This window comes from Pogoniulus pusillus, chromosome 39 (genome assembly GCF_015220805.1).
Source record: "Pogoniulus pusillus isolate bPogPus1 chromosome 39, bPogPus1.pri, whole genome shotgun sequence".
Taxonomy (NCBI): Eukaryota; Metazoa; Chordata; class Aves; order Piciformes; family Lybiidae; genus Pogoniulus; species Pogoniulus pusillus.
In genome coordinates this window covers 1,370,725-1,383,771 of record NC_087302.1, presented here as the reverse complement: position 1 = coordinate 1,383,771, position 13,047 = coordinate 1,370,725, and the positions used below count along the sequence as shown (strand labels likewise).

The following is a 13,047-nucleotide window of genomic DNA, read 5'->3' as shown; positions in this document are numbered from 1 at the left end:
CACCCTCCCAGCCATGCAAGGCCTCTTCCCACAGAGCAGAGGTGCAGATCTCCCCTGCTGCCAGCTGGGCCCCTGCTGCTTCCCCTCAGCTCATCTTCCTCACTGCCCTGTGCAGCCTGTGCAGATGAGCAGGGAATTTGGGTGGCATTTCTCCAGCCACAGGATCCCAGAGTGGGGGCAGTGGGAAAGGACCTCTGCAGATCATCCAGTCCTTGCCCAGGCAGGGCCACCTAGCACAGGGCACACAGTGCCACATCAGAAGGAGTCTCCCCCACTCCCTGCTGGCAGTAACCAGATCACAGCAGCAGAGAGTGGCAGGGGCTGGGAGGGAGCTCCACAGCTCAGCCAGCCCAAGCCCTGCCAGAGCAGCAGCACCCAGAGCAGCTCACACAGAACACAGCCAGGAGGGGGTTGGATATCTCCAGAGAGGGAGACTCCACAGCTCCTCTGGGCAGCCTGTGCCAGGCTCTGGCACCCTCACAGGGCAAAATTCCTCCTCATGTTCCCATGGAACCTCCTCTGCCTCAGCTTCCACCACTGCCCCTTGCCCTGGCACTGGCATCCCCCAGCACAGCCTGGCCCCAGCCTCTGCCACTCACCTTTGCATCTTTACCAGCACTGCTGAGGTCACCTCTCAGCTCCTCTGCTCCAGGCCACAGAGCTCCATCTCCCTCAGGCTCTCTTCTAAGAGAGCTGTTCCATTGCCTGCAGCATCCAACACCTCTGCTGGGGGCTGTTGCCTAGGCTGGGTGCAGACCCCATGCCCCCACCACTGATGCTGAGCGTGGTGAGTCCCACACTGCACAGCTCCTTCCCACCACCACAGCCAACAGCAGCAGGGAAGAGAACCACAGAATATATCTGCTGGGAAGAGAGCTCAGGGATCCTCCTGTCCAGCACTGCAGGGTCACTGCTGAAGCAGAAGAGGTCTCACTGCTGCCCACGATGCCATGGGCACCACCATGCCCTTGGTGCTCTGCAGAGTGCTCTCTGTTCACCTGCCTCAGTATCCCTGGGCACACATTTCCCTGCCCTCCAGCACTGGCATGGGTTTGGTTGGGGGGATCTGCACAGTGCCTGCTCCCTGGCACCTGTGTCTTCTGCCACCCCCAGCTCTGAGCTGGCCTCTCTTTGCCTCTGGGGCTGTAAAGCATTGGTTTAACAGAAGCAGAGAATCAGGACACCATTTGGGCTGGAAAAGAATCACAGAACCAATCAGCTTGGAAAAGACCTTTAGGATCATCAGGTCCAACCTATCACCTCCTGACCAACTGAGCCCTGGCACCAAGTCAGATCTCCCACTCCAACCACCAGTTAAGGTCACCAAGTCCAACCCTGCCCAGGCTGGTGCTGAACCAAGCTCCAGCAAATTTCAGCAAGGCAGAGAAGGAAGTTAAGGATCTTCCCCTTCTGACCCCCCCCAGCACCCACACAAGCTGAGGGTTCTCTGCCTGCTCCTTCTTGTAGCTGTAGGCTCAGCAGTCCCTCGGGGAGCTGTGGCTGCTCCTCCTTCCTGGAGCATCCCAGTGAAGTAATCACCTCTGCCCCTTGAACATCCCAGAGTCACAGACCCTGGGGGGCTGGAAGGGACCTCTGCAGGTCATCCAGCCCAGGCTCCTGCCAGGGCAGCAGCACCTGGCAGTGCTGGGCCCAGTCCTGTTTATTGATGACCTGGACTAGGGCATTGAGTCCAGCATCAGTAAGTTTGCAGATGGCACCAAGCTAGGAGCAGTTGTGGAGCTGTTGGAAGGTAGCAGAGCCCTGCAGGGGGACCTGGCCAGGCTGGATGGGTGGGCAGAGGCCAAGGGGATGAGATTTAACAAGGCCAAGTGCAGGGTTCTGCACTTTGGCCACAGCAACCCCAAGCAGCACTGCAGGCTGGGCCCAGAGTGGCTGAGAGCAGCCAGGAGGAAAGGGACCTGGGGGTACTGATAGAGAGCAGCTGAAGATGAGGCAGCAGTGCCCAGGTGGGCAGCAGAGCCAATGGCATCCTGGGCTGGCTCAGCAGCAGTGTGGGCAGCAGGACAAGGGAGGTTCTTGTGCCCCTGTGCTCAGCACTGCTCAGGCCACCCCTGGAGTGCTGTGTCCAGTTCTGGGCCCCTCAATACAAGAAGGATGTTGAGGTGCTGGAACATGTCCAGAGAAGGGCAACAAAGCTGGTGAGGGGCCTGGAGCACAAATCCTATGAGGAGAGGCTGAGGGAGCTGGGGGTGTGCAGCCTGGAGAAGAGGAGGCTCAGAGGTGATCTTATTGCTGTCTACAACTACCTGCAGGGAGGCTGTAGCCAGGTGGGGAGTGGCCTCTGCTCCCAGGCAACCAGCAAAAGAACAAGAGGACACAGCCTCAAGTTGTGCCAGGGTAGGTTTAGGCTGGATGTTAGGAGAAGTTCTTCACAGAGAGAGTGATTGGCACTGGAATGGGCTGCCCAGGGAGGTGGTGGAGGCACCGTGCCTGGGGGTCTTCAAGAAAAGCCTGGATGAGGCACTTAGTGCCATGGTCTGGTTGATTGGATAGGGCTGGGTGCTAGGTTGGACTGGCTGAGCTTGGAGGTCTCTTCCAACCTGCTTGATTCTATGATTCTATGATTACCCAGGGCAGGGCACACAGGAACACAGCCAGGAGGGTTTGAAAGGCTCCAGAGCAGGAGACTCCACAGCCTCTCTGGGCAGCCTGCTCCAGGCTCCAGCATCCTCACACTCACAAAGGTTCCCCTCCTCTTCCCCTGCCACCTCCTCTGCTCCAGCTTGCCCCCAGTGCCCCTTGGGCTGCCCTTGGCCACCCCTGGGCAGAGCCTGCCTGCGTCCTGCCCACACTGCCCTGCCCAGCTTGAGCACAGCACTGAGGGCAGCCCTCAGGCTGCTCTGCTGCCAGCTGCCAGCCCCAGCTGCCTCAGCCTGGCCCCACAGGAGATGCTCACTGCCTGCAGCAGCCTGGGGGCTCTGGGCTGGGCTCCCTCCAGCAGTTCCTTGAGACTTCCTCAAGCAGCAGTGGCAACAAAACGATCACTTTGTGCCTCTGTCTGACCCTGGAGTGAAGCACAGGCAGGGCAAACTCTTCCTCTCCACCTGCAGCCCACCCTCATCTCTGGCTCAGGCTGCTGCTGTTCAGTCACTCTTTGCTGGCTTTAACCCCAGTGGCCAAATGATTGAATTTCATCTCCTTTGGGCTTGGTGCTGGATCTGGCAGCCAAGCCCCTGGCTCCTGCTGCTTCCTGGAGGCCTTTTCACCTTCCTGCTCCATCACTGCTCCTTTACAGGTGACCTTAATTCACTGAGAGAGTCACCATTCCTCTCAAGACTTCTCCCTGCTGCACCGAAGGCTTTGCTCCAAACCCTCTTCCCCTGCTTTGGAGCACCCAGTCTGCAGCTCCTCTCACACTCCCTTCATCCAGGCTCCATTCCAGTTTCTCTTTCTCCTTTCACTTTTCCCACCTTTGCTTTCCTGTTTCATTTTGCACTTTCATTCCACCATAACATCTTACCAACATTCATGGAATCCTGCTCTGGGCTGGAAGGCAGCTCCAAAGCTGACCCAGCCCAAGCCCCTGCACTCAGCAGGGACATCCTAACCACAGCAGGTTGCCTACAGCCCTCCCCAGCCTCACCATGAACAGCTCCAGGGATGGAGCCTCCACCACCTCCCTGGGCAACCTCTTGCAGTGCTCCAGCAGCCTCCTGCTGCAGAACTTGCTCCTCACATCCAGTCTCAATCTGCTCTGCTCCACTTTGCAGCCACTGCCCTCAGCCTGTCCCTGCAGGCCTTTGGGAGCAGTCTCTCTGCAGCCTGCTTGCAGCCCCTTCAGGCACTGCCAGGCTGCTGTTAGCTCTCCCTGGAGTCTTCTCTCCTCCAGGCTGAGCAACTCCATCTCCCTCAGCCTGTCCCCATAGCAGAGCTGCTGCAGCCTCCTGATCATCTCAGTGGCCTCCTCTGGACCCCCTCCAGCAGGTTAATTATCACTGAAGCAGCTCAGGTCCTCCCCTGACTCTTCTCACCCATGAGACCTCTTCCCACCCACCCATTTCCAATCCCCCTTTTCCCCCAAGGGCTGCACCTTGATGTCAATGTTATAAGCTTAGGGCAGTCTGGGATCCTTCCTCCAGGAATTCCTTGCCACCTCCTGTGCCATAGGCCTTTGAGAGCAGATTCTTCTCCCCCATTGTTTGATATCCATGTCCAAAACCTTTGCCCTTTTTGTTGCCCTCATCCTTCCAACCTGCCTCAGCTTCTGTTTAGGCTCTTGATTGTGTTGTGTTGAGCCAGGAGATTCTGGGGTGAGTGCTGCCACTGCCACCAGTGGACATGGTGCCATCCCACACTTGCTTACACAGGACTCTATCTGTGGAGCCCAGGCTGGCCTTAGCACCAGCTCTGGGCTCCAGACAACCTGGCTTGGAAAAGCTCTGTCCCCAGATCAGCTCTGCCTTGAGCCCCTGCTCCGTGCTGGACACTGCTCCAGTCACAGTCCCCAGCAGCTCCATCTGGGCTATGCTCCTTGCAGTTCTCACACAGTTCCAGCAGCTCAGGGTTGGTCCTTCCATACCCAAAGAGCAGCAGCAGATCAGAGAATGGTTTGGGTTGAAAAAGGCCTCCAAGATCCTCCATCCCAACCAGCAACCCAACCCCACCATGGCCACTGAACCCTGCCCCCAGGTGCCATGGCCACAGCTTCCTGCAACCACTCCAGCCATGGGCACTCCACCACCCCCCTGGGCAGCCTCTGCCAGTTCCTCACCACTCCTCCAGCAAAGAAACTTTTCCTCCTCTCCAACCTAACCCTCCCCTGGCACAATCCCAGGACATTTCCTCTCCTTCCATGCCCTGAGCCCAGGCAGCAGAGCCCAACCCCCAGCTGGCTGCAGCCTGCTCTCAGGGAGCTGCAGAGAGCAATGAGCTCTGCCCTCAGCCTCCTTTGCTCCAGGCTGAAGATGCTCAGGCCTCTCAGCTGCTCCTCACTCTGTGAGGCTCCTTCATGAAGCAGAATCAGATCAATCCTTCCAGCTAAGAGGGGAGAAATCCTCTGCTCTGAGCTTGCTGCCAACCTGCTCCAGAAGCAGATGCTGGGAAAGTTGAGTTGAAAGAAAGAAATCTCCTGAGGGCAAGAGAGCAAAAAAACCAAACCATTAATTTGGCATCTTCAGAAGCAAATTATCAATCAAAGACAATTCCTCTGCAGCTTGGAAGGAGAGACACAGCAGGGACCAAGTGATTCTTGCCCAGGGCATGCTCTGACCAACTCACCAGAGACAGCTTTGGGTTCGTTGGGCTTTAATTGCTCCTCAGCCACAGAAGATTTCTCAGGCCCAGGGCATTCAGCTGACAGGGCAGGGGAAGGTCCTAACCAGAGAAGAGCTTTTGCAACAAAACCTCCTCCTCCTCCTCCCAAAGCCCTGCTCAGGGCTTTCTGCCTGTCTGCAGCTCCCCCAGGCCTCCAGACCATGCCAACCTGGAGGAGCTGCACTGCCCCTTTGGAGTTAGGGGGGATGGAGCAAAGCTGGAGGTGAGGAGAGCCAGCCTGGAGGTGAGTTCTGCACCATGAGAGTGGTGAGAGGCTGGAATGGGTTGCCCAGGGAGGGGGTTGAGGCTCCATGGCTGGAGGTGTTTGAGGCCAGGCTGGCTGAGGCTGTGTGCAGCCTGCTCTAGGGTAGGGTGTCCCTGGGCATGGCAGGGGTTGGCACTGCCTGCTCCTTGTGCTCCCTTCCAGCCCTGCCTGATTCTATGACCAAGTTAAGCTTGCTCCTCTCTTTAGTGTCTGCTTGAGCACAGGGGAGGGAAATGGCCAAAACCTTGTGGCATGAGGTCACATTCCTGTCCTTTCACACTCAGAGGGTAAGGTTTTGGGGGTCCCAACCTCCTGCTGAGCACTCTCAGAGTGTTTCTCACAGTCTCTTACAATCATAGACTCAAAGAATAGGTTGGGCTGGAAGGGACCTTCAAAGCTCAGCCAGTGCCAAGCCCCTGCCATGGGCAGGGACAGCTCCCACCAGCACAGGCTGCTCAAGGCCTCATGCAGCCTGGTCCTGAACACCTCCAGGGTGGTTGTGGAGCACAGAAGCACCCAATGTGATCTTTGGTCTTTGATCACATTGGGTGCTTCTGTGCTCCACAATCTCCCTGGGCAACCTGTGCCAGTCTCTCACCACCTTCCCTCTCAACATTTCCTTCCTCCTCTCCACTCTTCCTCTCCCCTCTCCCACCTCAAATCCATTCTCCCTCCTCCTGCCACTCCCAGCCCTTGCCCAAAGTCCCTCCCCAGCTCTCCTGCAGCCCCTTTAGTCACTGGGAGGTTACTTGGAGCCTTCTCTTCTCCAGGCTTCTCCCAGCCCCAACTCTCCCAGCCTGTCCCCAGAGCAGAGGTTCTCCAACCTCTGAGCATCTTCATGGCCTCCTCTGGACCCTCTCCAGCAGTTCCAGGTCCTTCTTCTTTTTCCATTCCAAGCACAGAGCTAAGCATGGGCTTAGAGCCCACACCTGACCCTTGCTGAGGGGGTAGAGACAGCAGGACCTGCCCTGGCTGCAGCAGATAGGCCCTGCAGGAAGGTCTCCACAGGAGGTTTCCCCATCCCCTGTCCCCCTAGGGGGTGAGCTGCTGAGAGCCACTCTGAGGAGACAATGTTTAGTGAAGCTGTTCTCATGCAGGGAGGGTCCTGGATCTGAGCTCTCCATCAGCCTGGCTGAGGCAGACTGAGGCTGTTTGCACTGAACCCAGCTCAGGAGTCTCCCACGGGCAGGAGGAGGCTGAGGAGCAGGGATAGGAGCCAGCAAGGAGGCTCAGAGCTGGGCTGTGTCTGAAACGTTCCCAAATCAGGAGAGGTGCTGCTGTGAGTCATGGTTTCGGAGCTGGTCCTTGAGCAAGTATCTGTGAGCTTCTGCTGAGTAAGGACTTCTGCCTCCAGGTGTGGCTGTTGCTGCCCATGTCCCCATCCCCTTCACCCTCTGCAGCCAGAGCAGAGCCTGTTCCTCTGCTGCCCTCCCCAGAGCTTCCCCCACACTGTCCCTGGGGCTCCAGGGAAGGGTTGGCAGCACTTCCCTTCCCTGCCACTCTCCCCAGCTTCACACTCCAGAAGCACTCCTTCAGCCCCAGCCTGTGATGGCTTTGCCCAGGTTCATAGAACCACAGCATCGAGCAGGCTGGAAGAGATCATCCAGCCCAACCTAGCCCCCAGCCCTGGCCAGTCACCCAGCCCACAGAACCACAGAGTCAGGCAGGTTGGAAGAGAGCTCCAAGCTCCTCCAGCCCAACCTAGCACCCAGCCCTGCCCAACCCCAAGCAGGAGCCTGGCACCAAAGCAGACCTCCTGCTCCCTACACACAGGGTCTAACCCAGGCTGGAACTAGAGGACCTCCCCTCTTGCCACCACAATGGGATGTGGGCCCCATCCTGCCCTTCCAGCACTGCCTGCTTTGGGTTTTAGCTTCCATTGTGCTGTTTTGTTCACCTCCCATCTGTAAGCTCATCAGAAAGGGAATAACTGCAGTGAGAGGTCAGGCAGAGAACCACAGAATCAACCAGGGTGGAAGAGAGCTCCAAGCTCCTCCAGCCCAGCCTAGCACCCAGCCCTGCCCAACCAACCAGACCATGGCACTCAGTGCCCCTGCAGCCTCCTCTTCAACACCTCCAGCCACAGCCACTCCACCACCTCCCTGGGCAGCCCATTCCAGTGCCAATCACTCTCTCTGACAACAACTTCCTAACAACATCCAGCCTAGACCTGCCCTGGCACAGCTTCAGCCTCTGTCCCCTTCTTCTGTCCCTGGCTGCCTGGCAGCAGAGCCCAACCCCACCTGGCTACAGCCTCCCTGCAGGCAGCTGCAGGCAGCAATGAGCTCTGCCCTGAGCCTCCTCTGCTGCAGGCTGCACCCCCCCAGCTCCCTCAGCCTCTCCTCACAGGGCTGTGCTCCAGGCCCCTCCCCAGCTCCACACTGCTGCCTGTAGCTTCTCACCCTGCACTGCCACCCTCTGAGTCCCAGGGGGGAAGAATCATCACAGAATGGTTCAGGTTGGAAGGGGCCTCAGAGCTCATCTCCTCCAACCACCCCCTGGGATGCCTCTCAGCCAGACTTGCTTCCTCAAGGCCTCGTCCAGCACTCCTCCAGCCCAGCTCAAGGGTCACTCTTCCACCCCAATCCTCCTCTCTTTCGCAGCTGCTCTGGCCCCAGAGGTTGTTGTCACTCGCAGAGCAAGGAAGGGTTTGCTGCCAGTCCTGCAGCAAGGCTGCCAGCTGCAGCTGTGCTGCCAGAGAGTGCCTGCAGGGACCTCACAGCTCACCTACCCCAACCCTGCCATGCCCAGGGACTCCTCTCAGCCAGACTCAGCTGCTCAGGGCCTCACCCAGCCTGGCCTGGAACACCCCCAGCCAGGAGGCAGCCACAGCCTCCCTGGGCAGCCTGTGCCAGTCTCACCACCCTCCTGCTGAAGAACTTCTTCCTCAGCTCCACTCCAACCCTGCTCTGCCTCAGCTCCAAACCATTCCCCTGGGCCTGGCTCTAGATGGCCTCAGTCAGAGTCTCTCTGCAGCCTTCCTGCAGGATGCCCTCAGCTACTGGGAGGCTGTTGCTGAGGTGTGTGTGTTGCTGCCCTGTGTCCTGCCAGACCTCACCAGGATTTGTTTTCACCTCCCCAGCTCCTGTCCAAAAGCAGCTGAGGCTTCTCGGCTCCTCCTGACAGACCTTTGGTCCAACAGGGAGCTCCAGAGTGTGCTCAAGCAGGTAAGGAGAAGGCTTCTGCTTGGTGGCTGACAAGGACACCCCTGCTCTTGACTCCCTGCTGAGGGCTCCAAGGCCATGATGGAGCAGCAAGCTCAAGAGGCAGCAGCTGGGAGGCTGCCAGGGCACTGGGGTGGCCACGGTGGCACTGGGATGGCCATGGTGGCACTGAGGTGGCCATGGTGGCACTGGGGTGGCCATGGTGGCACTGGGATGGCCATGGTGGCACTGGGGTGGCCATGGTGGCACTGGGATGGCCAAGATGCTCTCAGCACTCTGGTACCCACCTCAGGTCCAAGCTGCAGCTGCTGGGGCTGGCATTAGGAGCTCAGCAGAGGGCAGCAGGTCTGTGCTGGGCACCCTGGGGGTGATGCTCCTTTAGATGTCTCCTCCTTGGCACAACCCCCTCGCTGCTGGGGTCAGGGCTGCTCTGTGTGCACAGCACTGCCCAGGGCTGGGAGCAGCCCTGAGTGCTCTGCTCTGGCAGGTTCCTTCTCTGCAGTCCACCCTGCAGGATCAGCATGTCCCAGCAGATCCCTGGCAAGCTTCCTCCTCTCTTTTCCCCTGGTTTCTTCTGTGTCCATAACCCTGCCCTGTGCTTACATCAGCCCTACCATCAGAGCAATCTTTCACACCAAGAAGAGGACCATTTAGGGTTTGTTTTGCTCTTTGCAACAGAAACTGTCAGGGTGCAGAGCCAGGCAGGGCTCAGAGCCAGCTCCCAGCTCCCAGTTCCCAGTTCCCAGTTCCCAGCTCCCAGCTCCCAGTGGCTTTCTTTAAACACGTTGGGTATTTCCAACTCAACAGCAGCAGCACCTGCAGAGGGCCAGATGAAAGAGAAGGTGAAACTCCCACACCGGGGAGTGCCCCGGGGGCAGAAAGGTGCAAAGCCTCTGAACATCCTCCTCCTGCTGACAGCTGAAGGCTCTCTCCGTAGGAGCTCCTGCGGCTTTGTGCTGGGTCAGAGCTTTGTGCTTGCCTCTCAGGAGCCTGTGCCCACTCCTGCTGGTGTCGCTGAGGCAGTGCTGTGCTCCCGCAGGTGTTCACTGCCTTGGTGCACAGCAGGCAAGGAGAATGGCAGGCTGCAAGGGCAGAGGCATCAGCCACCAGGCTTTGCCACCTCTGCACCACGAGGAGCAGGGTGAAATAATGTCCAGTGGAGGATGGAGTGAAGGTTTCCTCGGGCAGAGCTGGAGAGTTCCAGCTCTTGGCAGGGCATAGAACCATAGAACTGGTTGGGCTCTCTGAGAGCCTCCAGTCCAGCACCAACCCAGCCCCACCATGGCCACCAAACCCTGCCCCCAGGTGCCATGGCCACAGCCTTCTGCAACCCCTCCAGCCATGGGCACTCCACCACCTCCCTGGGCAGCCTCTGCCAGGCCCTCACCACTCCTCCAGCAAAGAAACTTTTCCTCCTCTCCAACCTAACCCTCCCCTGGCACAGTCCCAGGCCAGTTCCTCTCCTTCCATCCCCTGAGCCCAGGCAGCAGAGCCCAACCCCCAGCTGACTGCAGCCTGCTCTCAGGGAGCTGCAGAGAGCAATGAGCTCTGCCCTCAGCCTCCTCTGCTCCAGGCTGCTCACCCCCAGCTCCCTCAGCTGCCCCTCCCCAGCCCTGCTCTCCAGACCCTTCACTGCAAGAGAGAGGATGGAGAAGGTTGCTGGAGGATGAAGTCCATGTTCTAAGTGCAGGGCAGGGGCTGGGGCAGAGCAGGAGGCTCTCTGGAGTGGCAGCAGATCACTGCCAGCTCTGCAGCTGCTCTGCCCTCACTGCTCTTCACCTGTGCCTGCTTTTGCAGCAAGGGTTTGACAAGAACATGATGGGATCTCTAGCTGGAACAACCTTCAGGACCCTCTCCTCCAGATTTTAGGAGCCTCTCTACAGACGTTCAGGCTGCAGGTGAGGAGAGACCCTTAAATGTGGGGGAGGGGTGTGGGGGGGGAAGGGCAATGATCTCTGCATGGACCCCAGGAGGTTTTTCTGTTTTTAATGTTCCCTCAAGTGGGTTTGGGAAGATTTTGGTCACAAATCTTAACAGCTCAAAGTGTAAAAGGTTTGTGTTGATCATGGAACCAGAGCCAGTGCTGACCCCTCTGCCCTGGGCAGGGGCACCTCCCACCAGCACAGCTTGCTCAAGGCCTCAGCCAGCCTGGTATGGAACAATGCCAGGGATCCACAGCCCCTGGGCAGCCTGTGCCAGGCTCTCTCCACCCTCAACCTGTGCCAGTCTCTCCCCACCCTCACTCTCAAAAACTCCTTCCTCCTCTCCACTCTCCCTCTCCCAGCTCAGAGCCATTTGTCCTCCTCCTGCCACTCCCATCCCTTGCCCCAAAGTCCCTCCCCAGCTCCTCTGCAGCCCCTTCAGGCACTGGAAGGTTGCTCTGAGCAATCCCTGCAGCCTTCTCTTCTCCAGGCTCAACAGTCCCAACTCTCCCAGCCTCCACAGCAGAGGTTCTGCAGCCTCTTGCTCATCTTGGTGGCCTCCTCTGGACCTTCTCCAGCAGTTCTATGTCCTTGTGCTGAGTTCCCCAGAGCTGGAGGCACACTGCTGGCTCCTGGTCAGCTCCTCTCTGCCAGCACCCCCAGCTCCCTCTCTGCCTGGCTGCTCTCAGCCACTCTGGTCCCAGCCTGTAGCTGCTTGGGGTTGCTGTGGCCAAAGTGTAGAACCCTGCCCTTGGCCTTGTTCAGTCTCATCCCCTTGGCCTCTGCCCACCCATGCAGCCTGGCCAGGTCCCTCTGCACAGAATCAGTGGTAGTGGTTGGAAGAGACCTCAGGAGATCTAGTCCAGCTCCCTTGCTGAGTGTGCCCAGCCTCCAGGATGGGGACTGAGGTGACTTATGATGAATTATTTCCTCCCTTGCCCCAAACCCTCTCTACAGCTGAGCTAAGCAGAGTCCTGATGCAAGAGGAAACGTTGCAGAATCTTGGTCCTGTGCCCAGCTACAGAGTTCCCTTTGTGCTCTGTTGGGTTCTGAGACCTCTCCTCCAATCCTGCCTCCAGCTCTGCTGTCCCCAGTACAAGAGGGACAGGGAACTGTTGGAGGGAGACCAGAGGAGGCCACAAAGATGCTGCCAGGGCTGGAGCAGCTCTGCTGTGAGCACAGGCTGAGGGAGCTGGGGGGGTGCAGCCTGCAGAGGAGAAGGCTCCAGGGGCACCTCAGAGCTGCTGCCAGAGCCTGAAGGGATCCTGCAGGAAGGCTGCAGAGAGACTTCTGCTGAGGATGTGTGAGCCAGGCCAAGGGGAATGGTTTGGAGCTGAGGCAGAGCAGGGTTGGAGTGGAGCTGAGGAAGAAGCTCTTCATCAGGAGGGTGGTGAGACTGGCACAGGCTGCCCAGGGAGGCTGTGGCTACCTCCTGGCTGGGGGTGTTCCAGGCCAGGCTGGGTGAGGCCCTGAGCAGCTGAGTCTGGCTGAGAGGTGTCCCTGGGCATGGCAGGGTTGGGGTAGGTGAGCTGTGAGGTCCCTGCAGGCACTCTCTGGCAGCACAGCTGCAGCTGGCAGCCTTGCTGCAGGACTGGCAGCAAACCCTTCCTTGCTCTGCGAGTGACAACAACCTCTGGGGCCAGAGCAGCTGGAGAAGAGAGGAGGATTGGGGTGGAAGAGTGACCCTTGAGCTGGGCTGGAGGAGTGCTGGACGAGGCCTTGAGGAAGCAAGTCTGGCTGAGAGGCATCCCAGGGGGTGGTTGGAGTGGATGAGCTCTGAGGCCCCTTCCAACCTGAACAGTTCTGTGATGATTCTTCCCCCCTGGGACTCAGAGGGTGGCAGTGCAGGGTGAGAAGTTACAGGCAGCAGAGAAACTGGGCAAAGCCATTGGAAGTTGGGGCTGAAGGTAGTGAGGAGGTTTGTTGAATGCTTTAATCATTGGGGGTGGGGTGGGGGTGGGGTGGGTTTGAGGTTGCTTTAATCACTGGGAGGGGTTTGGGGGTTTGCTTTTCTTTTTTTTCCCTTCCTTTTTCTCCATTTCAGAATTTGGAACTGGTTCATGTCCAGGAAGACAACTCCCTGCTTCCAAAACTCCTTCCACAACTCCTTCCAGAGCTCCCTGCATCCACAACTCCTTCCACAACTCCTTCCAGAGCTCCCTGCATCCACAACTCCTTCCACAACTCCTTCCACATCTCCCTGCATCCACAGCTCCCTGCATCCACAGCTCCCTCCTTCCACAACTCCCTGCACCCACAGCTCCCTGCATCCACAGCTCCCTGCATCCACAGCTCCCTCCTTCCACAGCTCCCTCCTTCCACAGCTCCTTCTTTCCACAACTCCTTAGGATGTTCCCAACGTTAGAGGGTTTCTAACTCAGCTGTAAGGCAGCCTGAGAGCCTGGATTGCAGCTGAACCATC

The 13,047-nt window shown here is 58.5% G+C and overlaps 1 protein-coding gene across 1 annotated transcript in view; it reads left to right on the top strand.

Moving 5' to 3' along the window:
• The window catches only part of PKP1 (plakophilin 1), a 92,376-nt gene extending 79,612 nt beyond the window's left edge, over positions 1-12,764 (top strand). The window contains exons 12-14 of the mRNA XM_064173432.1: positions 8,622-8,706; positions 10,501-10,601; positions 12,670-12,764. Of these exons, the coding sequence (XP_064029502.1) occupies positions 8,622-8,706; positions 10,501-10,572 (157 nt within the window). The 3' untranslated portion in view covers positions 10,573-10,601; positions 12,670-12,764. The remainder of the gene's footprint in view (positions 1-8,621; positions 8,707-10,500; positions 10,602-12,669) is intronic.
• Positions 12,765-13,047: the final 283 nt, after the last annotated feature.